Source organism: Diceros bicornis, chromosome 32 (assembly GCF_020826845.1).
Source record: "Diceros bicornis minor isolate mBicDic1 chromosome 32, mDicBic1.mat.cur, whole genome shotgun sequence".
NCBI classification, from domain to species: domain Eukaryota; kingdom Metazoa; phylum Chordata; class Mammalia; order Perissodactyla; family Rhinocerotidae; genus Diceros; species Diceros bicornis.
Window position 1 is genome coordinate 37,257,154 of NC_080771.1, and position 27,472 is coordinate 37,284,625.

Genomic DNA, 27,472 nt, shown 5'->3' on the forward strand with positions numbered 1-27,472 from the left:
GCGTGCACCCCGCGCCGCGCCGACCGACCCCGCGAGACCGCGGACGCCCCCACGCCCTGGGAGAGGCCGCGCTGCAGCACATGCGCACGGCCGGCACAGCCCGAGAGCGCCAGCGCGCCTGCGCCCGGGCGCGTCCAAGTCCCGTTTCCCCCTCCCCCCGTCCTCGCGCGGATGGTTCCGGCCGCGGCGGGGCGGGGCCTGGCGGCGGGGCGGGGCCTGGCTGCCGCGCGAAAATCGGCGGGAAGCGCGGCGCCACTTCCGCCCGCGGTCCCGCCGGCCCGGCCCGTCCTGTCCCGTGCGGCCCCGCTATGGCTCAGCGCCGCCTTACCGACTTCTTCGCGCGCTGCCGCCCCGGGCCCCGCGCCGCGCCGTCGCGCGACAAGCTGGCCTGGCGCACCCCGAGCCCCGCCAAGCCCGCGCCCCGCGCCCCGGCCCCCGCCCCGGGCAGCCGCAAGCGCGCCCGCTCGCCCGCCGAGCCCACGCACGACCAGCCCGCGCCGCCCGCGCGCAGGAGGCTGCGCCTGCCGGCCGAGGCGGTGAGGGCGCGGGCCGGGCCGGGCGGGAAACTGAGGCCGGGGCGGGGGTGGGGACGGACAGGAGGACACGGGGGGGTGGGGTGAGGGCCGGCTGCGGGTGCAGGGGTCAACCGAGGCCCCCGAGGGAGGGCGGGCCTGGGCGGAGACACCGGGCGGGAGGCCTTGCAGGGGACAGTCCGAGGAGGATCTGGGACCCGGTCATGGGACCCGGTGGCGGGGCCTGTTCGCCACCGCAGGGACTCGGCTTGAGAGGACTTCTAGGCAGCAGCACATGACTGATGCTGGAGGGGGCCGGAGCAGGGCGGGCTGCGGAATGCTGCTCCTCTGCAAGGCTGGTCAGGGGTTAGGGTGGGCGACTGTCTCCAGAAGAACACACGGGAGGGCCAGGCCCTCCCGGTTGACGTTAGCAGAGACCTCTCTGGACAGGGGTGCCCTGAGAGCCTGGCTCCGGCTGTGTGTTTTCTGGTTAACTGAGGGAAGCAGAAAAGCCTCTTTCTGCAGAGCTGGTGGCACCACGTGGTCTCGCCATTCCTTCACCCTTGGGGTCCTTCCCACCAGGTCTCCAGCCCCAGTTCCCCGGCTGTCCCTGGCTCCCCAGAGCACTCTTCTCCAGGCAAGAAGACAAAGAAGGCCGCCATCTCAGCAGATCAGCTGTCCCCTCTAGCAGCTGAGGAGGACAAGGTAAGGAGGCGGGACAAGGGCCAGGGAGGTGGAGTGGTGTGGGGGTGACCAGCCAGCTGACAGCAGCCTGTGTCCACAGGTCCCGTCAAAGGTCACCTTCTCTGAGCTCAAGTCGTGCCTGCAGCGGGCGCGGGAGCTGGGGGCACGGGTCCAGGAGCTGAGAACAAGTGCCCAGAGGAAGGATGCTGAGGAACCCAGCGCGCCAGAGGCCGAGGGGCACCCATTGGGGCCATGGTGAGTCCTGGGTGGGTGGTCAGGCACCCCAGGAAGGGTAGGCTGGTGCGAGGCCTGGCAGGGGCAGGACCGGGCAGAGGGCCAGGGGCTGCTCTTAACAGGGAGGCAGTGCAGTCGGCAGGGCGCTCAGATGCCAGCTCTGCCGCTGGCTGGCTCTGCGCCCTCTGTCTCCATCTGTGAGAGGGCGCCAGTTCCTGCCTCAGGGGGCCCTGGTGAATTTCGAATGATATCGACAGCCAGTGGTTATTGGGTATTTGCCACCATGTACCTCTTAGAGATAAGGAAACTAGGGCTGGGGGTGGCCAGGGACCTCCGTGGGTGACAGGCAGGACATGGCAGGGCTGATTTGAAGCCACGATTCTGTCTCCATCCCTGACAGTGCTTGTGATGGGGAGTCAGTGAGCTTGCAAGGCTTTGTGAACTGTGCGCGGTGTGTTGTGGGGTTGGTTTTGCAAGCCCCAGCTCTGGGGTCTCCCGGCCTCTTGGCCTGCAGTTGGGTGCTGGGGGTGGTCTGGTGCTTCTCTCAAGGCCAGCTCCCCCCCAGCAGTGGAGAGAAGGTGCCCGCCTACCAGCGCTTCCACACCCTGGCCCAGCCCGGACCCCCGGGCCTCGTGCTGCCCTATAAGTACCTGGTGCTGGCCGAGATGTTCCGCAGCATGGACACCATTGTGGGCATGCTCTACAACCGCTCTGAGACTGTGACCTTCGCCAAGGTCAAGCAGGGCGTCCAGGACATGATGCGCAAGTGAGTGGGCTGTTTTGCGGGGGGCGGGGCTTGCCCTGACCGTGGAGTCTGTGACCTGCTGGGTTCTCTGACCCTGGGACTCTCGGCCCACAGGCGCTTTGAGGAACGCAACGTGGGTCAGATCAAAACTGTGTACCCTGCCTCGTACCGCTTCCGCCAGGAGCGTGATGTCCCAACCTTCAAGGACAGCATCAAGAAGTCTGATTACCAGCTCACCATCGAGCCGCTGCTGGAGCAGGGTGTGTGCTGTGACCGAGTCTCCTCATCTTTGAGCCTTGGTTCCCCACCTGTGACCCTGCACCATCTTGAGCATGAGTGTGAGGCGTCGGGGGCTGGGCCTTGTCTGAGACCCGTCCTCGTGGGGCTGGGCTGCTGGGTGGGCCTGGCCCAGGGGCTCAGGCCTGGACTCTCCCCGCAGAGGCCGGCGGCGCGGCCCCCCAGCTCACAGCCTCGCGTCTTCTGCAGCGACGTCAGGTCTTCAGCCAGAATTTGGTCGAGCGTGTCCGGGAGCACCACAGGGTGAGCAGGCGGTCCTGAGATGACCAGCTTGGTCCTTGTGGTACGGGGTGTCTTCCGGAACAGGCCTTGTGCTGGGCCCTGCTCTCTGTCCTCTCCTTCAGTGCTCACGCCTTCCCGGCCATCACAGCCCCCCATTACCCAGCAGGGAACAGTCCCTTCTCTAGAGGCCGAGTTCTAGAGTCTTCTTAACCAGTCTCCACGGCCATCTCAGACAGATGGGTGGCTTGGGGCTGGGCGGGGACCCTGGCCCTGGCTCCCAGCTGAGGAGCAGGGGTCTCAGGGCTGCAGCCTCAGGTCCCAGGAGGCTCGTGGTGAGTTGAGTGGGTGCTCCAAGTCACCTCAGTCCAGCTGAACTCCTGGGGCCTGGAGAGGTGAAGTGACTTCACTGAGGTCGCCCAGCTGGGAGGGGAACCCGGACAGCCCTGCCCCACCCCCATGCAGATGTGCCCAGGGTCACCTGGCACCCCTCTTCCTCACACAGGCCTTCCTGGCCTCCCTGCACCCCCCCGTGGTGGTGCCCGAAGACCAGCTGATGCGCTGGCATCCCCACTTCAACGTGGACGAAGTGCCTGACATCGAGCCGGCCGAGCTGCCCCGGCCGCCCACTATGGAGAAGCTGGCCACGGCCCAGGAGGTGTTGGCCCGCGCCCGCAGCCTGATGTCACCCAGGGTGAGGCGGGCCTCCTGCAGGCGGGCACCTGACAGGCTCCATCCTCAGCCGTGACCCTTGGGGGTGGTGGGATGTGCCACCCACCGGCAGGCTCTCCCTGGGGTGACACCCACAGGCCCCAATGCACTGGGTGAGCTTGAGCTGCACAGACAAGGACTCCTGGGAGGGGCGTCCATGCAGACAGGCCTGTGGCTGGGCTGGGGGAGGCTTTTCTTGACCTTTCCCCTCTGATCTGCCCCAGATGGAGAAGGCCTTGAGTGACCTGGCCCTGCGCACAGCCGACCCCAGCAGCCTCAGGTCCCCCAGCCCAGCACTGCCAGCCACTCCACCTGCCACCCCGCCCACTGCCCTAAAGGGGGTGTCCCAGGCCCTGCTGGAGCGGGTGAGTATTCTGGGTCTCCATGGGGGGGCCGAGGGCCAGCTGACCACTGATCGCTCGCCGTGCCCGCTGCAGATCCGGGCCAAGGAGGTGCAGAAGCAGCTGGCACAGATGACGCGGCGCCCAGAGCAGGAGCAGCGGCTGCAGCGGCTTGAGCGGTTGCCGGAGCTGGCCCGCGTGCTGCGCAGTGTCTTCGTGTCTGAGCGCAAGCCAGCGCTCACAATGGAGGTGGCCTGCGCCAGGATGGTGGGCAGCTACCGTGCGGCCATGAGCCCTGGTGCGTGCGGGGGCTGGGCTCCCTCCCCGTGTCCCTGAGCTCCAGGTCAGGGTGGGGCTCATAATTTGCTGTTCCTTGCATGTGCCTTCAGTGCCTGCTATGTGCACTGGGGGCTCAGCGCCCTCAAGCCTCCACCCAGCCCCCTCTGCCCCTGTGGCCTCACAAGGCTGCCTCCCCTCACACACCGGGCCTTGTTGCCCCTGCAGTCCCTCAGTTGGCCCTGAGGCCCCATGGGACTGCCCGCTCTCTCCAAGGTCTCTGGCCCCTCAGAGCTGTGGGGTGTTTGCAGGCTGGGACTCCTATTGGGTTCATTGGGAGGGCTACCTCCTTGGCGAGGCTGCGGTCACTGCCCTGGCTCAAGCCCTTCCCATCATCACTGTTCACTCTTTCACTTCTTGAGGGCACAGATGGGTCCAGCCCAGGCCTGGCTCATGGTGGGTCCGGGGGAGGGGCTCGGGGGTGGGAGCTGGCCCTAAGGAAGGCCTGTTGGCAGGCGCCCCTTACAGATGTGCACACAAGCCCAGAGGTCCGGGTTGCCGGCCCCGCCTCACGCCCCTTCTCTCTGCAGGGGAGATGGAGAAGCATGTACAGCTTCTCTCTGAGCTGCTGCCTGACTGGCTCAGCCTCCACCGCATCCGCACTGACACCTACATCAAGCTGGACAAGGCTGCTGACCTGTCAGGCATCACTGCACGGCTGGCTCGCCTGGCCCATGCCGAGGCGGCGCTGTGAGCCTGGCGGCCGTGAGCCACCACCAAGATGTGGGCTCCAGGCTCCCTTGCCTGCCCCACCCCCTGCCTGTTTTATCTCCTTTACGAACACAATGCACTTTGCTCTCCCTTTCCCAAGTCCCCACGGCGGTCAGAGGCTGGACTGGGCTCTGCATGGTCTGAGGGTCTCCAGCCAAGGTGGGTGGTGGGCCCACCCCTGTACAGCATGTGGTCATTAAACTGGTTTCTGTTGGTGACTGTCCTTGCGGCTGTTGGGGGTGCGGGGAAGTGGGTGGGGAGAGGGCTCTGCTGTCGGCACAGGTTGGGGTGGTGTGGTGGGCAGAGTAACACCCCAGGCGTCCACCTAAGGACCTGGAGTTGGGAGACTCATCACAGGGTCCTTCTGAGACTGGGAGATGGTACACCGCTGGCTGTGAGCTGAAATGTGTGAGCACCTCTAGAGGCTGGGGAAGGCGGGAAACAGATTCTCCCCGGAGCCTCCAGAGGAACCAGCCCTGCGACACTGACATTAGCACTTCTGACCCCTAGAACCAAAGGATGACGTTTAAACCACCAGGTTGGCATGATTTGTCACAGCAGCAGTGGGACACCAACCTGGCAGCACCTGCCTCCTGAAGCTGCCTGCTCCCCTGTGAGCTGGCTCACAGGGAGGAGAGGACCACAGACTGCAGCAAACAGCACCCTGGCACTTTACCACCTCCCAGGCCCAGGTCCCACCCCGGGGCACCTGGATAAAGAAAGTCTCTTAAGCAAAGTTGTTTATTCACGATCTCATTTCACTGTAAATGGACTATGGCCTGGGCTGGGCTCTGCCTGGGCCATCAGCTCCACGTGCTGGCACTTCCAGAACCTGCAGGAGGGACCCCAGGCAGAGGTAGGGGCTGGAGAGTTACCCAACCAGAGGCAGAACAATGAGTCCAGGCGGGTGGCTGGTGGAGGTCATGCAGCTGCCGAGGCTGGAACTCGCCTCTCCTCCAGCTGGTGGGGGCGTGGGGTCACTCATACTGCACGACGGAGAAGAAGGGCACTGCCCCCAGCCTCTCCCTGCCCTTCAGCGAGGTCAGCTCCACCAGGCTCACGCACTCCAGCACCTCAGCCCCCAGCTGGCCCAGCAGCTCACAGGCTGCCCGCATGGTTCCTGGTGGGGGTGGTACACGAGTGAGGCCCCCTGGTAGCCTGGGCCACTGGGGGCGGGGGAGGAGGTGGCATGGCCATGGCCGTGCAGGGTCTTGCTCACTGGTCAACTGTAGTGCTGAACCCCTAATCCGCTCTCATGCACAAGGTGAGGCACTTTCTCCCACCCTTACTAGCCCCCTTGGCTCAGGGGAGACCCTCACCACCAGTGGCCAGCAGATCATCCACGATGACCACCTTCTGGCCTGGCTCCACGGCGTCTTTCTGGATTTCCAGCTCAGCCTGCAGATGGGAAGTGGGCACGTGGTCCACACGTCTCCAAAAAGAGCTTTGGTGCACAGAGCCCGGGAGCTGACAAGGGGCTACCGGCTAGGCCCTGCTCTAAACCACCCTGTTTCTTGGCCGTGTGCACCTGGCCCAGTGTCTCAGTCTCAGCTCCCACATCCACTCCAACCATGGCAGCTCCACTTGACTCCACGACTCTCCTTTTGGGAATGGAGGGTCCACAGCCACAGCCCAGCCCACTCACCTTCCCGTATTCCAGTGTGTAGGAGGCGGACACGGTGGGGCCCGGCAGCTTCCCTTGCTTTCGGATGAGCACGCAGCCCACACCAAGCTCCTGGGCCAGGGAGGGGCCAAACAAGAAGCCTCGGGAGTCTAGGCCTGTTGGTGAGAGTTGGGTGTTGAAAGGCAGCTACGTGGCACAGGAGCAGAGGCCTCCCCATGGGCCAGGGCTGGCCAGTGATGCATAGCCACTGCAGTGACACAGGGTGCCCAGCCTTGCTGGCTCCCCCTAAAAGGCTGATGACATCCATCCATTTAGGGGATGTTGACTGAGCACCCACCATGCACAGGGACTGCTGGGTGCCAGAGGTGGGAGTTAGGAGCTGAGGCCAGGGCCTAGGTCCATTCTACACGGCTGCGTGAACAGGCGCGTGGCCTTAGGCAAGTCACTTGACCTCCCTCCACAGCTCAGCTGCCCATCTGTAGCCGGGCTGGCAGTACCCTATGAAACGCACTCAGCAGACAGCTCTTGTCATCTCTAAAGGCAGTGTCTGCCCTGGGAGCTTCTAGTCCAGAAGGAGAGGCAGGGACAGGGCACTAGCCATCTTCTGTGGTGTACTGAGCTACGATGGGGAAGCTCAGGGCCCCCGCCCCCCCGGAAGTGTGGTGAGGGAGGGAGGATTTGAGGCAGGAAGAACCCTCCCTAAGACAGCCACGTGAAGAGGGGCCCCTGGCGGCAGCGGGAGCCACGGGAGGCGCAGGGGGGTGGGGCTCTCACGGAGAGGCAAGGCTGCCACGGTCCTCCCCCATCTCCTCTGCGCCTTCCTGAAGCCCCATATTGGGTAAAGTGAGTGGCATACAGCAGGCGCTCAATACACGCGTGTCACACAGGAACAGAAAAGAAAGGCAAGAGGAGAGAGCGCTCAGCGCAACGGACTCTGGTCCGACTGTCGGGCTCTGGTCAGAAGTCCCCGGAAAATTCAGCCACGTGGCCTCACCTGTCCAGGGCTGGGGACCAGGAACTTGGCGGGGCCTTCCCTCCGCTCCGCTCCCCGCAAGGGCATACCCACCAGGCAGAGACCGTTCCCCAGGCCGCGGGGGGGGGGGGGCCTGCCGCCCCTCTCAGGGCTGCTAAGTGGGGGCAGCAGGTCTATCCTTACAACCCACGTGAGGGCTGCCACGCAAGCACCTGCGCGGGCGTGTCCCCTGAAGGACCCCCTCCCAGAGCCCTCTCCAAGCAAGGGTGGATGGCCCTTCGCCTTCCCTGCTCGGCAGCCCCCGCCCTCACGGGTCTGGCACAGACCCCTCCGGGCCTGCGGGCGGAGGACAAGGAGGCAGGAAGGGCTGGCCCTGGACACCGAAGGGCACGGCGGCGGGAGGAGCCCCCGGGAGTCAAGGTCCCGCCGCCGCCTGTCCACTTGCCGGCGATGTAGTCGATCTTGGAGCCGTGGGTCTTTTTCAGGTGACTGGCCAGGAGGCTGATGCAGGCGCGGAAGGAGTCGGGGTCCTTCAGGACGGGCGCGATGTCCCTGCGCGCGAGCAGGATGGGTCAAACCCGCACACAGCCCGGTGGGGCGGGGACCCGCCCCGGGGACCGTCGCCGACAGCCCAGGCCCGCCGTCCCTCCGCGTTTGCCACCCGCGCGCGGCTCACACCGTCCGACGGCTGCCCGTCCGCGTGACCCCACATGGCGCGCCCGCGCGCACCTGAACAGCACGCCCTGGATGGGGAAGTCCGGGAAGCTGCGGATGCGCCGCGCAACCAGCTCTCGCTCGGACTCGGCCATGGCTGCGTCTGCTCGTGCGCGGCCAGGGCGGGGCGTCCGCTCGTGCCCGGCCGGGGCCGGGGGTGGGGCCAGCTCGAGGGGCGGGGCTCGGCGCGTCTGCGGGGCGGGGCGCCTGCGCGTGGGCGGGGCCCGCCGTCGTCTGTAGGAAGTACCGTACTTCATCGAATCTTCGGTGCTGTCGATTTTAAGACGCGCGCTTATTTCTTGAACCCTGAACACACGCGTCCCTGCCTCAAGGAACGTTCACGCGGGGCCGAGGTGCGAGTCAAGGTCGATGGAATACGGCGTCCACGCAGGCCCGGCCGGGCTTTCCGAGAAATCGTCGCGCAGTTTGGCGGGGCCGGTGAGCGCCCGCGGTCCTCTGGGCAGTTTTGACCCGGACCCCAGGCCTCAGGCGAGCGCGCACCCGCCTCGCCGTCGCCGCGCCCGTTTTCTTCCTTCCTTCCTGGGCGGGTCTCGGCTGAGGTCCTGCTGCGCGGGCCACGCGGGCGCACACACATGGACGCACACAGGGACACACGGGGTGCACACGCACGGGCGCGTCCTGGGCCTTCGGTCCAGGAGAGCGCCGGGTGAATGCGGACGGGAGCAGGGGGCGTTTCAGAGCGCACTGCAGAGGCCTGGAGCGGAGGGTCCGAGTGGGGAGCAGTTCAGGGAGGAGCAGCGGGCCTGGGATAGACTGGTCAGCGAGGGGCCGAAACAGAGGTGGGGGCCTGGGTGTTTGCTGCCTGCCGGACTCTCGGGGACAGTGGGGAGGAGGGAATGCTGGGACCCATGGCCTACTGGAGGCCCACCCCGTGCCTGCGGAGGCGGCTGTGGCACCCCTCAGCCTTGGGGCAGAAAGACCAATCTCACTCCAGCCCCCGCACCGCGGTACCCAGGGAGAACAACGTCCCCTAAACGTAATCTTGTTTAAAAAAAAAAAAAAAAAGCTAAACTGCCCGTCTTCCTTTGTTTTGAAACTGTTTTTTCCATAATTTTCCGACTCTTACAACAATACAGCTTTGGCATGACAGTCGCCCCAGGGACCTGAAAACCCCTCAATGGCAGGCGGCCAAGGTGCCTTCAGGGTGCAAAGGCCGGAGTCAGCGTTTGGTCGCCTGGGCTCTTCTGATTTCGGCCAGTGAAAACGGCTCATCCTCATGCTCCGCCACAGGGGCGCTGAGGGGAGGAGGGCGGGCAGGGAGGCTGTGAGGCACAGACAGCCTCACAGTGTGCTGGGGTCAGGGTCTGGATCCCTAAGGAAAGTGGAAAACTGAGCATGCTGACATCCTCATGTCTCCCGGGGAAGCGGCAGCATCAGCTGTCCCCACTGGGCCAGGGAGGCCTTAGCTGTGGAGGATCCAGGTCAGGAAGGCCCTTTGCCTCCTCCCCCTCCACATTCACAAACGACCCTGCCGGCCTGGAGTGGTGCAGGGAGGGGGGGAGGAAGTACAAGAGGAACAGCCGGGGGCAGCAGCTGTGAGTCACCCCTCCCCCAGGTCCTGGAATGGAGGTGCGGTCCTGGACAAGGCCAGTCTGGGAGTGGTCTGAGCCAGAGAGGGAGGATGTGAGACGGGCAGGGTCCTGAGACCTGCGAGGCTGCGTTCAGCTGGGGCTGACATGGGCCGTGGGCCCAAGGTGGCAGGGTCACGCTGGCCAGGAGGAGGGCTGAGAAATGACTCCAGGGCCGGGTCAGGCAAGTGTGGTCTTGCAGGTCCTGTGGCTGGCTGCAGGTGACATCCATCTGGCTGTGAGCAGGGCAGAGGGCCACTGGGGCTCTTCCAGCTTGGGAGCCCCGAGGCCAGAGCCTTCCTGCCCCCAGGCACTTGCAGGGCCAGTGGGCTCAGGCAGGTGCTAGTGGGGCCAGGAGCACTTCTCAGGGACAGACTCCGGGGGCGTCAGGCACTTCCCTGACTTTTCACAGCCTGGGGGTGCCCAGTTCTGGGAAATAAAAATTTGGAAAGAGAATATGCAGTTATCCAAGCACTTCCAGACTCAGCAGTTTCCAGACTACTGCCCGGCTGGGGCCACGCCCTGCCCCATCTGACTGGCTGCCATGAGGAAACCGCCTGTCTCCACCTCCACCCAGGAGGCAGCTCAGTGCCTCTCACCAGGCTGGCCAGGAGGGCAGGAGGCCCAGGCCCAGGGTGTGGGTGGCTGGGTGCCGGGCCTGCTGCCTGACCCCTCTGTTATCAAAGGGAACGTCTGCTGACCATCCTGTAACCCCTGACCTGGTTTCCAACTCAAGGAACCTGTGATAAGAGGCGCCAGGTTCCACGGAGCCCCACGGAGCCAGGTTCCACGGTGGCTCCCTTGGGTGTGCACGTGAACGTGCAGACTTGCTTTATGTGGCCACACTTCTCCTGGCAACAGAAGGGGAGACCCATGCCCCTAAGAGGGAGCCTTCCTGGCTTTGCCGTGTCCCCCATTGCCCAGGGGGTGCCCCTGTCCACCCAGATTCTGGCAGACCCAGAATCACTCTGGAGCGGGCTGGACCGAGTCTGTGTGTTAATGACTCGGAGCATCGACGACCGAGAGCCCCGGGTAGAGCCCTTGCCCGCCCTGGATGGCATCCGTGGCCCTGTGATCGCGCAGGCCCCGGCTGCTGGGGAGAGGGACCAGGTCTGGTTAGGAAGCTGCTCCCAACCTTTGAGGCAACCAGAGAAAGCAGAAGGGCGTGTGCAGAACAGATTCTGGGCCCACCTGCGAGTCGGGGGGATCGGAGAGGGCCGACACCCGTGTTTCTTAAAGGCTCCTCAGGTGTCTGATGCACAGCGTGACAGCCAACCACTGTGACAGGCTGCACAGGACTGATGTTGTCACAGAGACTGGAGGACACCACACTGCGTCCTTAGCCCAGCTGGCCTGGACATGGGGGGTCGGGCTGAGCTGGGGGCTGGATGTGGGGGGCCAGGCTGAGCTGGGGGTGTGTGAAGGAGGGGCCGAGGGCAGAGAGCGGAACCTTTCCAACATCTGGGGATTAGGGGGGCAGGGGTGTGAAGTGGACGAATGAGGGGCCCCTCAGGCTTTGCGCACTCACACACATGCCCATGCATGTTCACACATGTAAACCCACGCACCTCTCTGACGGCAGTGCTCACTGTAAAGTCTGAAGACCAACCCACACTGGTCCTGTTGGTCTCCAGTTCACTTTTGGGGCTTGCGGGGTCCCCGCTTGCTCCTGTTCCAGGGCGCGGCCGGGCTGCGGCAGTTTTTGTGTCGCCCAGGAGATGGCAGCAGTGCCCCAGCCAGGTCCCTCTGCCTCGCCCTTGCTCCGTCCCCTCCCATCACTAAGAACTCCTCTGTCTCTGCGTCTCTACGCGTTGGGAAGGCAGCTGCTACCTGGAGACTCAGCCTGCACCCGCGGAGCGGTGGTGGGTGTTCCTGAGACAGAGGGCCCTGCTCCACTGCTGTGAGTGCACAGGCTGGTGCCTCCTGGTGCCCCTCTGAGGAAGGGGGATGCCCTGCTGGCCCCCGCCTGACTGTCCTCCTGTGGTGAGCCTTGGGACATAAAGCCCTAGACGTGGACAACAGCGACAAGGCCTACCCGCACGCCCCCCCCCCCCCCTCCGGTAACATGGCAGCCTTGTCCCCTGGGCCCCTCAGCCCCTCTAACAGTCATCACTGCTAGGAAAACTCTGCTAACATCCCAACTCCATTTTCCCTGCACGATTTCCTCCCATCACGCCCCACTCCACACCCTGTCCACCAGCTCCCACGGCTGCAGCTCTGTCTGACCCTGGAAGTGGATCGGAACTCAGTCTTCTCCCACACAGAAGGAACCCAAGTTCACCAGTTCGTGAACTACTGAACATGCCTCTCCCAGAGTGGTCCTCCTCCTCCTCGAGGCCGGGGGGCTCATCCTTCCTCAGCACTCGACTCACCCTGTGGCTACGGGGAGCACGTGCCTGGCAGGCTGGGGAATGGGGTGCACGGGGAGAGGGGCTGATGGGCTGGGAACCCAGGCTAGGCCATCTGGCTTTACTCTGTGGGATTTGGGGTACCACCAGAGCTTTTGACACGGTGACATGAGAATCACCCATCTTTGTGGAGCAGGGCACCACAGAAACATGTCCCATTATAAGGACAGACTCGCGGCGGGTCCCCCACGGGGTTCAAGGAGGTCTGCCCCTACTGGGACCCACATCAGCTGTGCTGGGAGGTGGGTCCCACGAGCCAACCGCACACCAGGCCGTGTGCCCAGTGTGTCCACAGCCCACTCGAGTTTGGCTTGTCCTGCACCTGCAGAGGGATCACATGAGCCTCCGGCCACCCCTGTGAGGTCTGAGACAGAGCAGCAGGAGGGAAGCATGCTCTCCCAGGGTCCACCACACTGCCCAGTGGTCACCCTGCCTGTGAGAGGAGGGCAGTCCTTTCACGAGGTGCTCGGCTGCCAGAACTCGCTGTAACCCTAGAGATCTCCGTGGGGAGGATGCGGGGGATGCTCTGGGGTGTGCAGACCCTGAGCACTCCCACAGCCCTGGGGACGCTCCCCCACAGGAATCATGGCCTGCTGCTTACCATGACCGCCTTGTCGCACACGTTGAGCTGTGGCTGTCCAGGGACCAAGGCCTCCTGGTGCTGCAGGACGACCGGGGTGATCCTGCCAAGGGCATCCACATACTCGGTGCTGGCAAAGCTAGAGACAGACAAGAGCACAAGTCACCAAAGGGCAGTGGAGGGACAAGTTGGGTGGGGGCAGCCACCGAGGGAGGCCCAGAAGGGGCCTGGGGGTCCAGGGGACCCCTCCCCAATGGGCCACCATCCAGCAGTCTCCTGGGAAGAGACGGCTGCTAGAGACCAGGGCTGCCTCCACCCCCACCCCACCCACCTGGGGACAGGCGAGCACCCGGGAACTTACCCTACAAAGGAGATTTCAGGCAGAGGCACGTGACAGGGACGGCAGCCGCAAGGGCCTCGGCCTTAGCCAGAACCAGCGAGGGCATCACCCAGTGTCCCTGAGCTGCACCAGGGCTCTGCGGCTCCCGGTTGCCTCTTTCCCACTCCTGTGCCCCTTCTTAAGCCCTCTGGCCCAGCTTTGTTTCAGGAGTGGCTGCTCCTGCCCCATTCACCCTGTCTCTGGGTCCCTCTGAGACTGTCATTCCCAGGCCAGCCCGCTCCTCGGGCCTCCACACCCGCCGGCTCCCTGCTGTTGGCTGCACCCACTCTACCCACGGGCCACGCAGGGTTTCAGGTGTGTCTCATGTCTCTCCAGGACTCTGGGCCAAGTTCACTGGAAAGGACGGGCTTAACCAAGTTCAGTAGTTTGGGTGGCAAGGCTTCTCGGTGGTGATGTGAGGTGAGTGTATGTGGGGAGCCCCAGAAGGCCCCAAATTCACCCCGAATCCTTCCGGGCCAGGCAGCGGCTGCAGGGTCTTCTTGCCCAGAGCTCTGCATCCCCCTAGGGTAACCCTGGGCCAGTCACATCCCACCCTAGGTCTAGGTCTCCCCATCTGGAGCACAGGGGGCTGCAGGCAGCTGCCCGAGGGGACCGTCTTCTCTGGGGTAGTGACTCCAAATGCCGCAGCACACCCCGAGTAGCAAGGATGTGGATCTAATGAGAGCACTTGCAGGCGGGTGTGTTCTGCATGTCTCTGCATAGCCCTGCGAGGCAGGCACCGTGACTGCGAATTTCGGGGGACACTGAGGCGAGGGAGGGGGGCCGTCCGGCCATGGTCTCACAGCCAGCGAGGGGCAGGGCAGGAGTTGCACCGAGCTTCCACTATGACCGGCTCGTTGCTTCATCCTTCTTGTGGGTGTGTCTGAGAAGCCATATCACGTGGGTCTGCTGTCAGGGTGGGCTTCTCAGAGGCTCAGCCGCCATCTCTCTCCTTTGACCCACCTCGAGGGAGCCCATACCCCGGGCACCCAGGTTTGCTTCTGCTGTGGAGGCGTCTGCAAGATGGCTGAAGGTCTCAGGGGCTGCCCACCACGGCCTGTGGTGCCGCTCATCACAGCTTAGCTGGAGAAGTTGAGAGCAATGAACAGGTGTCGTTGGGAAGCAAGACTGAGAAGAATCCCCCGTGGACATAAAATTACACCAAACTTGACCCGAGTGAACAGAGCAGGGCTGTCACCTTAACTGACTTTTAACCTCTGGTGGCCCGGAGACAATCAGGTTGCAGGGGCCTGGCGGGCACAGGTGTGTGGCACTCACCTGGGTAAGCATGCCTGCAACCCACGCCCGCAGTCTTCCTGGGTCTCCACTCTAAAAGGGCTTCTGGGGGCGGGCGGGGCTCACCGACTGCTTCTCCCCAGCCCGGCTGTCCTTTAGTCCTAACTTTCCAGCCGGCGCCTGCGTGTGGCCTTGCTCCAGACCTCCTGGGGTTTGTGATGGCCTGAGGAGGCTCCTCGCCCATGTGAGTGTCCTGGGGCCACCTAACAAATCGCCACAGACTGGGGCGGGGGGACCTTAAACAACAGGGACTCGTCCTCGTCCTGGAGACCAGGAGTCTGAAATCCAGATGTCACAGGGCCACGCTCCCTCCAGAGGCTCCCAGGGGCTGCAGGCGTCCCTTGGCTGTGGCCACATCACTCCATCTCTGCCTCCATCATCACATGGCTTCTCTCCTGTGTCTGTGTCTCTCCTCTTCGGTCTCTTGTAGGGACACTCTCACTGGATTAGGGCCACCCTGATCCAGGATGACCTCATCTCGACCCTCACCTTAATTATTCTGGCAGAGTCCTTATTTCCAACAAGGCCACGTTATGCGGTTCTGTTGGACTCGGATGCTGTTTCATCCATGGCACCCATCTCTGCATTTCCTTCCCATAGTCCCAGGCCTCTGAGCTGGATGAAGCTCCAGAGAAAGGGAGGTGAGAAGCACCCAAGCACCCCGATGGCACGGGAGAGGCCCCATCCAGGGAGCCTCACTGGAGGAGCTCAGTGACGGCCAGAGGCAGGGGGCCACCCCGTCAAGGACGCAGGAGCCCCAGGGGGATCTTTCTGGGCGGTGTCGCAACTCTCCGCGTCCTCAGTGCTGCCTGTGCGCGAGGGGGCGGCCGTGCGGAGAGGTCCTTTGTCCACTCCATGCCCAACCCTCACCCTCCACCTCAGCTGTCCCTGAAGGCAGGTCGGGCAGGGCATCACATCCTGGGCCACATGCACTGGCAGGCAAGGGAGACAAGTTGGGGGACAGGTGGGGGTGCACCAGGAGAAGAAAGCCGGCCTGACACAGCCCGCGCCAGACGGACGAGACAGTGTGTTGAGGGAAAATTTCGAAGGATGGGCCCCAGTGTGCCCAGCAGGGGTGCAGAGGGAGGCCCCCGCTGCCCCATGTGCATACATGCACCTCTACATGCTCACAACGTGCACCCATCGGTGAGGGCCCAGCTAACTTTCTCGGCAGCTCGAAGGCCCCCCTATGCCCCGCTCACCTGAGGGGGAACCTCTCTCCCGGGTCGCGTCCTAGGTGGAAGATCAGGGGCAGCTTTGTGTGCTCCTCTTGCGTGTGGGTGGTGACTCCTGAGACGTTCTGCCCAGGGCAGAAATCAATGCCCTGGAAGGAGAGGTGGGGGGTGCGTGGGTGTTCTGCGTGCTGTGCCGTCAGAGCCCAGGAACCAGCGGCCAGATCTCCGCCAGGGAGGCCAGCCCATCCCGTCCTGGGGCGGCGTCCCCCATGCGTGGCGCATCACGGGTGCTCACCGAGCGTTCAAGGAGTGAGCGGGACCACGACGGCCATCCTGTGGGATGGAGCCCCACCCGGGCCCTGGAGCTGCCGAGCCGTCTGCCCCACAGAACGCCTCTAGTTTTGGGGGGGTGAATCTCTCTAAACTACTCCAGCCCTTCTCATACCTTGACCACCACTAACTTCTAGAGCAAAGCTCTTCACCCCACTCTATCTGCCCCACAGCAGGTGAAGTGCACAGTGCTCGGCATTCCTTCAAGGCTCCTCAGGGCAGGAGGGACTGCATGACTGCAAGCCAGAGACGACGCAGACACAGTGAGGCCCACAGAGGACCCGGATGCCGAAGCTAACAGGCAGAGACTTTACGACTACGGTTGACATGGTCAGCGACACCGGAACACCCAGAGAGCAGGGACCCTGAGCTCCCTCAACACTCAGGTATGAGCCCGCGGCCTCCTGCTCCGGCCCTCCCCAGGCCACCCCTGCCCGCGGTGGCCTCTCATTGGAAGTGGGCTTGCATGTCAGTGTGCGGACTGAGCTCTGTCCTGTCCTGGGATGGCCCTGAAGCCCCAGGGCAGCCTAAGGTCAGGGCTTCCTCCAGACACTGCGGCCCACAGTCTGGAGTTCTGTCCCAAAGACTTTGAAGGCTGCCTGTCAGGGCTCCTCAACTTGGGAAAGGGAAGAGCCCCCTGCCGTCCAGGGGGAATGGGGAGAGGCCAGCAGCTCCCCATCCTGAGGCCTTGGTGACGCCGTGGCCCTGCAAGCAGCTTGGGGCTGGGGTCTAGCCGACACGGGACACTGTTTACAGGGTCTGGAGAGGCGGCTGTGACCGCTGCATGTCAACCCTAAGACTGGGGGCTGGGGGACAAGGTTGCACCACTTGCTTCTCAACCACGAGTGACCAAGGGCTTCTGCAGGCGTCAGTGCTCCAACGGGCAAACTGTTTCCTAGCGCCTGCGCATCTGTAATGGACAGCTGCTCAGTGGAGCAGTTAATGCTCTGCTTTTCAATAAAGCAGGGAGGTTAGGAGCCTGTGAAATTCCATTCATCTGCACTGAGTTGTAGATTCCCAAGTCAGTGGCTAGAAAAATAAGGGGCTGTGATCTCAGCTGCTGAGGGTGGCTAATGACCAATACCCAGCCGGGGGGGTTCCACAGTGGGTGACCCTTTGACTTTCCGGGAGCAGAAATGCTAGTGAACAATACGGATGTGAGACATACAGTGGGAGAAACAACCACACTAGCACAACAGTGCCAAGCAGTTAATGGAGAAGCGTCCAAGTCTGGACACAAGACACACATCACAATCGGGATCAAATCCAACACACTACTTAATTAAGATTCTGCTAATCAGTTCAGCAGCTTCTCTCACGACTGCCATCCGTGAGGGAGGCCTCACTCTTAGGCAGCACTGAGCTCCCACGCGGCCCCTTTCCTCCTCCCGTGACCTGCCCGCACAGCGCTGGCATTTCGGAGGGTGGGAAGGACACGGGAGGGAAACAGTGTGCATGTCGGCTGACGCTCGTGGGGTGCAGCCCAGAAACAAAGGTCACTTGCACACAAGCACCCACCCTTCCCCCTCTTCCCTGGCCTCAAATGGCCCGTGGCAGGGAAGTCCCGGGCTTGGTGGGGACAGCGGCACCAGGTCTGGCACAGGGAAGATGCTCACTCCGTCCCCTCGACCACCGTCCAGCAGTTGTGAGTGACCAGGAGAGCTGGCTACATGTCCTGGGATGCAGACAAGAGGGCCTACTGGCACGGCAGGACCCCAGGCAATGGGGGTGCCGAGGGGGTGAGAGACACCCTGGACAAGCGAAGAGCTGGGAAGCTAATAAGGTCCACTCAGGGGACCCTGAATCTTGGGCCACAGACCCATGCAGTCCTGCTGAGCCGCACCCCAGGCTTCTCCCTCAGGGCAGAACGGGCCCAGGACTCGTTGGTGGCCCCAGGAGGGCCCCACTTGGCCTCTGAACAAAATGTGTGAGCCATCTGGAGGTGACGGGAACAGGGGGATCCACGCCTCCCCTGGTGCTCAGAGAGCAGTCAAGGGCATGGGGACTGCTGTCATGGTTTGTGAGGTCCTTCCAACTTCACGCACCCCCTTGGCCTATTGACCCCTGGAGGGAGAAGGGCCACGCCGGCTGCCCCCATCCTGTGTTGGGGCTGCCGCCCTCCCAGGGAAGGATGCCCCTAACATCTACACGGTCGCAGAAGAGAACCCTGTCTCCTCATCTCCCAGGAAGACAGAAGCCGAGCAGACGAAACCATCCCAGGAGCTCGCCAACAGCCCTTAGGAACCGGGGGTCGTGTGGGCAGAGGTGTCTCCGCTGCGCCAAGGTGGCCTTTTCTGATACTTTCTGACCCCACTGTAAATGCGGTTAAGTCAGGACAAGCCGTGCAGGTAGCTGCTCCACCCACAGAACCTTCTGGACTTCTCCAGCGCCCTTTCTGGAAAAGGCACCCCTGGATTCTGGCCTGGGTGAAAGCTGGACTGTCTCACTCAGGCTAGGGCTGACTGGACTCTGCCCCAAGAGGCCCCGAGAGCCCCTAGGTCAGGGAGCCGCAGTGAGGAGAACCGTGCAGTCTGAGGGGCAGCTTCCAGAACACCAGCCGCACGTGCGCAATCGTACCACCTGGAGGCACGGGCAGCCGGCAATGGGAACCCTAGAGGACCCTGGGGGGCTGTGTGTGATGGGGGAGGCTAGGGAGGGAGAAGTGAGGCCACACGGCTGTCCCTGTGGGTTCCCACACTGCCAGCCCCTGGGCCCCTTTTGGATGCTCTTGTGCCTCTCAGCCACTGGGTGTCTAAAGGGAAAAACCAGTCGCGGCACTGCCTGTCGGGGGACAGGGCGCCAGCTGCTCAGGATGGCCCTCGGTGGCAGTGACCGCTGAGATGGGACCTAAGGGGCGGGCGGGCTTAGCTGGTGGGGGCGGGGAGCAGGTGCGGGGGGCCTCAGGCACATGGAGAGGAGGCAGTGGGTGGCCACAAGCTGGGAGGGCTGGGTGGGCTGGGTGGGGCCTGGGGAGGCCGGCGACAAGAGTGCAGGCCAGGGGATATGGCTCTGCTGTGCCGTTCACTGAGAGAGTTCCGGAAGAGACCAGCTTGGGGGTTGTTGTCACAGTGAGTCTGAAGGGCCCACAGAACACTCCGGGGCTGACATGAGGCTCACTCCTGAGCCAGAGGGCAGAAGAGAAGCAAAAACTTGTTCGGTCCAGCTGAGCCCACCCCCAAGGCCAATCTTTGCTTCTGATCACAAGCCAGAGATGCCGGCGGGCACCGGGACAAGAGGGAGGAAGCGCACACTGCCTGAGGCTCTGCCTGCGCCCGGGGCAGGGGGGAGGTGACCCCACATCCACACGAGGCACTCGGTCTGGCAGCCAGGCCCTGCCTGCCCCTCCCAGCTGGGCATCAGACTTAAGATCTACTAAGTCTGTAATTTGTGTCCCCAGCAGTGCAGAGTGTTCTGGTACTTAGATTTTTCATTAACTTAAATTGCTTTTCCTCCCAATTAAGGCACATTAGCAGGCGTTTCTTGTGTCTAAAGACCCAGACGCTGGGAGGGGTGGGGGCGAGGCCCCGAGTGCCCTGTAAGGGGTGGGGGCGGAAAGACCCAGGAGAAGCAGGAAGAAGACTCAGGGGGTGGAGCTGAGGATGGGTGTGGGCAACAGGAGGGAAGGGTAGGCAGCTGCCAGAGAGAAGGCCTCACAGCACAGGCCCCCCGTGCCCCGAGGGGCGGCAGGAACCCTGACCCTGTGGGGCACTCCGTGGCCCTGGGCATTTCACCCTTAGGCCTTCAGAGTAGACTGTGATGCAGACACGAGACAGCCCCGCTCAGAGGGGCTGCTGAGCACCTGGCCAGGCCCGGGTGGGATGAGGCAAGAGGGGTCAGCAGGGGCAGGGTGAAGGTGCTTGGCTTGGCCTGGGCCCCTGAGGCATCTGACCTGGGTCTGGGGCTGAGCCTGCCCTGAGGCCTCCTTTCCCCAGCTCTGGGTGGCCTGAGAGAGGGTGAGGTGTCCCAGGGGGTGTCCAGGCTCCTAAGGGGCTGTCCTTGTAGCTACGCCGTGTCGCCCCCAACTCCTTCTCAGGTGCCTGCCGGCCTGCTCTGGCCAGACACGTCCTCCTGAAGGACGGACACAGGAGTGCAGAGTCCATGGCATCCCGAGACCCTTACCTGTCTGAACTCCTCCCAGGAATTGGTCCAGGTCCAGAAGTGGGCCTTGTACTGGCCGAGAGTGACCGCCATCAGCGTGTTGCCACGGTAATAGAATATCGGCCTGTGGGGGGAGGGGTCAGGTGACGCCAGAAACCCGGTGCAGGGCACGGCTCCGCCTCCAAGTGGGTTATGGTGGAAACTTCACAGCAACGGCCGTGCTGAGGTCACTCTGTGCAGTGTGGAATCGTCCTTGAGGCTGCTGGGTCAGCCCCACAGTTGCCACCCTTCACTCTGAGCCCTGGGGAGGCTCGCAGTGGAGTGAAGCTGGCGGCAGAGGCTCCGGCCCAGGTCCCAGGCAGATGGGCCTGCCAGGGAGACTGCAGCTCCGGCACCTTCTCTCTCCAGCAGCAAACAAGTTCACGCACCAGAGTGCAAGAGAGAAAAATAAGCAATATTGAAAAAAAAAAAGAAAACCTGTCTAACCCCTGCCCTGAACCCGAGACCACATGCAACTCTGAGGGCAGCAGGGCCACCTGCCCCCACTACACCATTTCCTATTTTAAACCCTTTTCTCGTCAGAGCAGCCCAGAAAACTCATTTTGTCTGGGCAGAATGGTCGCTGGCCTCGAGCTGGACAGAAACTGACTCTGGACATGGAGAATTCCGGTGCAGAGCGGAGCACAGGGCAGGCCAGGCTCCAGCTCCAGTCGTGGCTGCTGACTTGGCAGAGGGCCGTCCTCTCCTCCCTGCCATGGCCTGAGACCAGAGTGATGGACACTGTTCGAAGGAACAAGGCCCCTCCACCCCGACCTAGGTGCGCCCGGACGCCCCGAGTGATGGGCACGGTCCTGGAGGACCAGGTCTCACGCTCCAGGATGCACTTCATGCCGGGAAGTCCCAGGGGTCTTGCCTGCCCCTGGCTCTCCCTCCGCCCCAAGCCAGCTGGGCAAGGAAGCGGCTTTGCCAGCCAGCTCTGGCTCCGTCGCTCGGCACCGGGGGCTGGGGCAGTGGCAAGTGTCCGGCTGGAACCCACCTGTCTGTCAGCTGGCCCTGCAGCATGGCTGGGAGAAGGCTGACGCCGTCAATGGTCCTGTCGCTGGGTGGCTCCAGGCCTGCGAGGGCTAGGCTGGTGGTGAAGAGGTCCATGATGCTGCCCAGCTGGTGGCTCACCTGAAATGGACATGGTGGAGACTCAGGACGCCCTGCCCCGACCAGACGGCTGCCTAGACCAGGCCTCCGTGTGCCCTTCTGCTGCCCGGCTGGCTCTACAGAGGCGTGTGTGCTCACACACACACACGCACACGGTCACATTCCTTTACAGCGTGTCCACACACACAACACAGAGGCATTCGCCACCCCACGTCCACACACGCCCGTCCCCAGCACCAGTACACGAGAGGCCTCCCGCACGGTCAGTCTCCCCTGGCCAGGGCCCCTCAGCCCCACTGACCCCGGGCTCTCCTGGAACACCTCAGGGCCTTGAGGATCAGGCTGGCACATGTGTGGCCGCACACAACTCTCCCGCCTTGGGGACCCACGAGGGAGTGACCAGCCCCCCATGGGGAGAGTGGCGGCGGGGAGGTCAGGGGCTGCGTGGGGATTCAATCTGACCCCAGAGCAGGCTGAGGCCTTGTCCCATCCTCTGCTCTTGAGCCCTCACTTCTGCTGTGGCTGCGAATCAGAACCAGACAAAAGGGAGAAGACGGCCAGCAGGGTCTCGCCCCTCGAGGCCCGCCCTCTCTGAATCACCTGTCACCGTCACTGTAACACCGAACTTTCCAAATCCGGTCTGAGCGCAGGTGGAAAAAGGACCCTTGAGGCCCAAAGCAGCCTGGAGAGCACCAGGGAAGGGGGGCAGCTGGCTGAGGCTGACGGGAGCAGACGGCGGTGGGCAGGGTCGGCCTTTCCTCCCAGAGGTTGCGCGGGACCAAACTTAATGGTCCAACTCCACAGAGCCAGTAGGAGGCGGCCCTGCGGACAGGCCTGAGGAGCTGACTGCTCTGGGAAAGGGGCGGCCCACTGGCCTCCATGGACGCACGCCTGGTTCCTGCACGCAGCTCTGCCTCGTCTGGAGCCCAGTGGGGTCCTTCCCTCCATTGCCTGTGTGCAATGACCGCCACCCACGCTCCTGATTGGGGGCGTGGGCCATGTCAGCGGGGTGAACCCGCTGGCAAGTCTGGCGAGGCAGGTGTCCCCCATGCCTGCTGTGGGCCGGGAGCGCGAGCCACTGTCCAACTTAGCTTCCCATGCCCGGGGCGCCTCAGCCCTCACAGGCCATTCCTCCACACAGGAGCAACTCTGCACGGAAACCAAGCGGACACGTCCTGGCCACATGTGATCTGGTTCCACAGCCCCGGGGGGATGTGAAGGTGGATGTTTGGTTCAAACATCCTGCGAGGCCTTGCAAGGAGAATGGAGATATGACAGTAGTCTCTCATCCCAGTGGCCTCCCTCCCTGCTCACTTTTTTCTTAAACGTCTGGGAGAAATACATCAGGAGGTGAGCCTGCCATGTGAGGTGGGGAGGAGCAGAAAGGAGGGATATCTCATGTCCCCGTATCATCGCGCAGCAGCCAGGAGCTCTCCTGGGGGAGGCTCTTTAAAAAAATAGAAGCTCTTGCGACCTGCATGTCTGTCTTCAGGAAAAATGCAATCCATCCGTGCTGGGCCATGGCGGAAAGGCACCGGGCTGTTATCAGCACTTTCAAGACTTAACTCTGAATCAAAAGCTACAATTAATAAAGCCGCCCCCCCAAGCATACAGGGAGGGCTAAAGATTTGACGCTGGGTGGACAGATGGCAGAATGTTTTTCAATAAAATCCTCTCACAGTTATCACAGGGCACAGGCCCAATAGCCCCTCTAATTCAATTTCAGCGTCTCCTGTGGGATGTGGGGAGGGACAACGCAGCACAGCTCTGTGCGTGTGTCCTTTCTCCTCCAGGGAGCAGGGCCAGGCGGGCAGGGCCGAAGGTCCCACAGGCTGGAGCCTTCCCGAGGGCGGGAGTAGGGAGCAGGTCTCCCTGGAGACTGTCCCAGGAGGACAGGCCGTGGCAGCAGGGTGGGGGAGGTGGGCTCCACGCCCATAACTGGGGGTCTGCACTCAGCTCTGCCACCTGCTAACTGGGAGGTCCCGACAAGCGATTTCCTCTCGTTGGGCATCGGTTTGCTAACGTGTGGATGGGGATGACAATGACGATGGGAGGCAGAACATCGCCCCCCAAGGGATGTCCACACCCCAATCCCCAGAGCCTGTGACTACGTTTCCTTACACGGCAAAGGGGGATCCAGGCTGCCAATCAGCTGACCTTAAAACAGGAGATGATCCTGGATCCCTGGTGGGGACCATGTCATCACAGGGTCCTAACAGTGGCGGTGGGGTTGGAGTCAGAGTCAGAGTGATGGGATGACACACAACCAGCCACACAGACTGGACGAGGGAGAAAGAGGTCACGAGCCAAGAAGCCGGAAAAGACGAGGAAACAGACTCGCGCCTGGAGCTTCCGGGAGGAACCAGCCCTGCGACACGTTTAAGCCACTCAGTGTGGTAACTGTTCCAGCAGCCATGGGACACGCAGCCACTCCTTGTGGTGCTGCTGTGGGGCTGAGCTGACACCAGTGCCCAACAGCATTCTCTGGAGAAGCTCGTCAGAAGGGAAAAGACCAATTAAGAGACAGTGACACGCACGTTTACAAACACCAGTCTCGACACCCCGTGTTTATGAGGGGCCTGAATCGGGTGCCCAGTTAGGGGAGACCCCGTCTGTAGGTTCTCAGCCAAGGAGGGCAGAGCGAGGGGCTCTGAGGAGCATGGAAGGACAGCTGGTTGAGACAGCAGCAGGACACACGCCATGCCCAGCCAAAGGGCCAGGTCCCTCAGCCCTGCAGTTTGCACAGGGCATTGCAGACAGATATCTATGCAGTCGAGCCACCGCTGTCTCTGAGAGTGCGCCCACAGAACAGCGCCTGGGAGATGCACTTTGGAAAAAAACACTGTGGCCCAATAAGATTTTAAAAACTCAGCTAGCTCTACGCCCCTTCCAGAAGTTCATGATACTCATTAGCACACTAAACGCTCTGACAAGTCCTGCAGGAAAGAATCCTGTTTAACTCAGTTTAACTCCGGACCAACACACTGGCTGACCATGGAAGCCTCCCTCCAATGGTAGTTACTCACACCCCATGCGATGCCCCATGGGAGAGTGTTCTAGCACCAGCCCCATGCATCCTACGCCAGCTGCCTCCCTTGGGAGGGGCCGGCTTGAAAGAGAGTGGTGAGTCTCCTTCAGCGGTGAGGCAACGCAGAGTGAGTGGAGGGGGCAGGCCAGCAAGGGCGCCAAGCCTTCATACCCCAGGATGGCCGCAGGCCTGGGGCATGCAGCCCACCTCTGACTCACCTGGCCAGCAAGGATGTGCCCGGGCCACCACGCGATCGCAGGCTCCCTCATCCCGCCTTCAAAGGTGGTCTGCTTCCCACACAGAAAGGGGCCATTACTGCCACCTGGGGAGGTAGAGTCGTTGCCCATCAGACCATCTACCCCGACTCCCAGGGCCACATGCACCCGGTAGGGCACTCGCCCTCGGGACGCTCTGCCCCTCACCCTGCTCCCGCCCGGCCCTTCAGAGGTGACGCTGCTGAAACAGTGGGTCACTGAGACCACCATGGAGACAAAGGACCAGCCAGGCGTTCAGGCCTCAAGTTCAAGGTCAGAGGCCTCGCAGTATCTCTGACCCAGGTGATCGCCCTGGATGCTCTGCTTGTAACGTTGAGCCGCTGATGAAGAGTGGCTGCTGAGAAACGGGAACGTGCCCACTGGTAGCAAAAGACGCAGAAGTTCTTTAAGCAGAGCCACAAGACGTGTTCCAGGGGGCAGGTTACTGGGGGTCACCATTGCTGTCTAGGTACAGCGGTTCCCAAACGTCTGTGTCCATGAGCGTCCTCGTGTGCTCAGGATTGGGGGCTCCAGGTGAATGCATCGACCCCTGGGCCCCGTGGGGGTTCCATCGGGGAGGGGGTGCAGATTCTGTTTCTGACGAGCCCTGCTCTGAGCAGGTGGTCCCTGAACAACGCTCGTGGGAAGTGTCAGAGAGCAGAGACGCCAGCCTGCTAGGCGCATGTCCCGGCGGGCTCCCAGAACAAAGAGAAAGATCTGAGGGGCACAGACGGTGCTTCTGTTGCACCAGCACCCGCTGCCCGAGGCTCCCACAAACTCAGGCTCCCCAAAAAATGGGGGAAAATAACAAAACAGGACAGTGTCCTTCTGGCAGTAACCTCTGTAGCTTGTCCCTGTGCTGTCACCTGCACCCTACCTCCACGTGTCAGCAGACACGGGAAAAGCAGCGTGGGACACGGGAGGGGCACCCTGTTCCCCAACACGGGAGCGCAGGCAGACTCAGCGAGCACGTATGTCACCACAGGGGACAGCGAGGAGGTGAGAAGCACCAGGCTCGGGACGTGGTTCCTTCTGGGGAAGGTCCCAGTCTCAGAGGGGCTGACAAGGGTCCACTTCTCTCCTACTTGTGTTTCTCAAGCCAGCTGGTGGGTACACGGAGTTTCATCTTACTTACCGTTATTTATGCCTTGCAAATATGTACACAGAGTCTTTCGTACATGCAAACTATTCCACAATTTAGAAATGAAGACTGGGTGCTGAAACCCAGTCCTGGGCCCTGGGAGGCTGGCGGTTACTGAGTTGGCCGTCAGGGGAGGGCTCTCCAGGGCACCTTGCTGGGCGGTGACGGCTGCTGACAGCAACATTCAGCTGGGCCCCGAGCCTTTGCTCGGAGCGATATGGGGGTACCGCCCCTTCTCTGGCACCGTCAGTGTGAAAACCACGCCCTCCACGGGGAGTGGGGCTGGGCCATGGATGGCATTGCATGGCACCATTGGGGCCCCGACCAGCCAGGCCCAGACCCTGAATCACTGTTCTGTTGCCAACAGTTTCTCCTCAGCTTAAGCCAGCTGTGCCATTTCTGTCGCTTGAGATCCTGAAGCCCCCCTGCCCCCTGGACACCCAGTGCAGGAGCCCCCCGACTGCAGGGTCCCCCAGGGCCGCCCCGTGCAGGCCTGTCCCCGGGGGCTTCCTGCTACCTGTGCCTTCCTTTCCGAGCTGAGTGACTCACACCCTGCTGGGGCCCCATGGGATGAAGAGAGCTGGCACACCAGGACACGGGACACCCGGGTATCAGCGCCTCCCTCCACACATGGGAAAACGTGGGAGCTCGCGGAGAGGACCTGATCACAGCCTTTGAGAGGCCTGCAGGCCCCACAGCAGCACACAGAGCTGGTCTGGGGGGTGTGTGGCCCCCTCACTGCACCAGGGGTTCTGGGTAACGCCCCTGGCCAGCACTCTAGGGGTGGGGGGCTCGGTCCCTTCCCTCCTGGACACCAGCCCCCAAGAGGCCTGGGCTGGGAGCTTCTAAGGGGCAGGTGTGGGCCCCAAGCCTGGGCCTGGCTGCCGGGGAGGCTGGGAAGCCCATCTCCTGCATTTTTAGCTCCCAGAGGGAGGCGGTCATTGCCCCCACCGTGAAGGGAGGCTCCCTAAACACAGAGAAAGGTGCAAATGTGGCCAGACAAGTGACCAATGGCCCTGCGTCGTATCTGAGTTTAGAATAAAACGGTGATGGGGAACATCACAGCATCAGAGGGAGAGCCCAGAAGTGATCTCGTTCAGCCCCTAAATGTGCAGGGGGCAGAAGTGACCTGCTCCCGGGGCCAGGCAGTGGCAGGGCCAGGAGAGGGTGAAGGGCCTGGCCTCAGTCTCGTCTTCCTCCACTGAGCTCTCCCTCCTGACCAGGCACCTCCAGGGAGCCAGAAACCCCAAACAACTCGGGAGGGGGCACCGAGCCTGGAACCGGGCGTTCACTGTTCCACGCACTGACACACCCTTCCTGGGCCAGGAATGGCCGAGATGCCCATCCTCTCAGAGAATGACAGTGTGTCACGGAACGTAGGTGTGACCAGGCCACTTTGTGACCAGGCCCAAGCCAACGCCACCGGGAAGCTCTCAGGGCTTTTCCACTGGAGAGCTGTTCCCACTGGACGGCCCCAGGCTGAGCCCCCTCCACACTCTGCCCCACATGGCGAGCAGCTGAGGGGACCGAGCGAGCATCAGGGTCCAAGCATCCCGGGGCAGAGCCTCGTGTGTGGCTGTTACTGTCACCAGACATGGACCCTAACCTGCTGCTCTTGTCCTGCCAGCCCAGACCGCAACCAGGAGACTGCCAGCTGCACAGACAGGCAGAGAGCTGGACTAAAGTGACCTGCCCTCATCAACGGCGTGAGCTCCCTCCTCTGGGAGGCCTGAAGCAGCCATTTTTAGGTCACGCGGTGTACGCAGAGGCATGATGTCAAACCATGCACGTGCAAGCTTACACCCACCTCTACACGCAATGATGAAACTTCCCCTTTGAATACTCATTCCCTACCCCAAATAAAGATACCCTCCCCCTGTGTTTGGGGGCCATAGCTTTGTGAAATTATTCTCTAAGGTCTGCATTTTTCTTAGCTGCATG

General features: G+C 62.6%; 3 protein-coding genes across 6 annotated transcripts in view; 1 reads left to right on the forward strand and 2 right to left on the reverse strand.

The window, feature by feature from the left end:
• Positions 1 to 259: 259 nt before the first annotated feature.
• On the forward strand, positions 260 to 5,013 carry CDT1 (chromatin licensing and DNA replication factor 1). Of its 2 annotated transcripts, none has more exons than XM_058528468.1 (10): positions 260 to 536; positions 1,095 to 1,217; positions 1,297 to 1,451; positions 1,996 to 2,196; positions 2,290 to 2,435; positions 2,615 to 2,715; positions 3,197 to 3,385; positions 3,627 to 3,767; positions 3,840 to 4,041; positions 4,610 to 5,013. In XM_058528468.1, exons 1-10 carry the CDS (start codon positions 309 to 311, stop codon positions 4,771 to 4,773), a joined length of 1,650 nt encoding a protein of 549 aa, XP_058384451.1. In that variant the 5' UTR covers positions 260 to 308; the 3' UTR covers positions 4,774 to 5,013. The 2 variants fall into 2 exon arrangements, with proteins under 2 accessions (XP_058384451.1, XP_058384452.1); XM_058528469.1 differs by having other exon boundaries at positions 1,999 to 2,196.
• Positions 5,014 to 5,515: 502 nt separating this feature from the next.
• Positions 5,516 to 8,225, reverse strand: APRT (adenine phosphoribosyltransferase). The gene is made up of 5 exons (XM_058528472.1): positions 8,117 to 8,225; positions 7,833 to 7,939; positions 6,436 to 6,569; positions 6,110 to 6,188; positions 5,516 to 5,910 (listed from the first exon to the last, which is right to left on the reverse strand). The coding sequence occupies exons 1-5, from the start codon at positions 8,194 to 8,196 to the stop codon at positions 5,768 to 5,770; spliced, it is 543 nt and encodes a 180-aa protein (XP_058384455.1). The 5' UTR covers positions 8,197 to 8,225; the 3' UTR covers positions 5,516 to 5,767.
• A 904-nt stretch (positions 8,226 to 9,129) lies between these two features.
• GALNS (galactosamine (N-acetyl)-6-sulfatase) overlaps positions 9,130 to 27,472 on the reverse strand; it is a 33,635-nt gene continuing 15,292 nt past the window's right edge. For 2 of the 3 annotated variants that reach the window (XM_058528470.1, XM_058528471.1), the window contains exons 9-14: positions 24,355 to 24,458; positions 20,993 to 21,129; positions 19,978 to 20,080; positions 15,556 to 15,677; positions 12,700 to 12,817; positions 9,130 to 10,119 (exon numbers count right to left, since the gene is read on the reverse strand). In XM_058528470.1, the coding sequence (XP_058384453.1) occupies positions 10,033 to 10,119; positions 12,700 to 12,817; positions 15,556 to 15,677; positions 19,978 to 20,080; positions 20,993 to 21,129; positions 24,355 to 24,458 (671 nt within the window). In that variant the 3' untranslated portion in view covers positions 9,130 to 10,032. Of the gene's footprint in view, positions 10,120 to 12,699; positions 12,818 to 13,039; positions 14,141 to 15,555; positions 15,678 to 19,977; positions 20,081 to 20,992; positions 21,130 to 24,354; positions 24,459 to 27,472 lie in introns of those variants that run through there. The other variant, XR_009216460.1, reaches the window with a different exon arrangement.

Excerpts from the sequence above, each read along its gene's own strand:
- CDT1 (XM_058528468.1), top strand. The coding sequence starts at position 309 with ATGGCTCAGCGCCGCCTTACCGACTTCTTCGCGCGCTGCCGCCCCGGG. Across the intron at positions 1,218-1,296 it reads TAGCAGCTGAGGAGGACAAG|GTCCCGTCAAAGGTCACCTT; the intron begins GTAAGGAGGCGG and ends CTGTGTCCACAG. Across the intron at positions 4,042-4,609 it reads CCGTGCGGCCATGAGCCCTG|GGGAGATGGAGAAGCATGTA; the intron begins GTGCGTGCGGGG and ends TTCTCTCTGCAG.
- APRT (XM_058528472.1), bottom strand. The coding sequence starts at position 8,196 with ATGGCCGAGTCCGAGCGAGAGCTGGTTGCGCGGCGCATCCGCAGCTTC. Across the intron at positions 6,570-7,832 it reads CAAGATCGACTACATCGCCG|GCCTAGACTCCCGAGGCTTC; the intron begins GCAAGTGGACAG and ends TCTCACCAACAG. Across the intron at positions 5,911-6,109 it reads TGATCTGCTGGCCACTGGTG|GAACCATGCGGGCAGCCTGT; the intron begins GTGAGGGTCTCC and ends CACCCCCACCAG.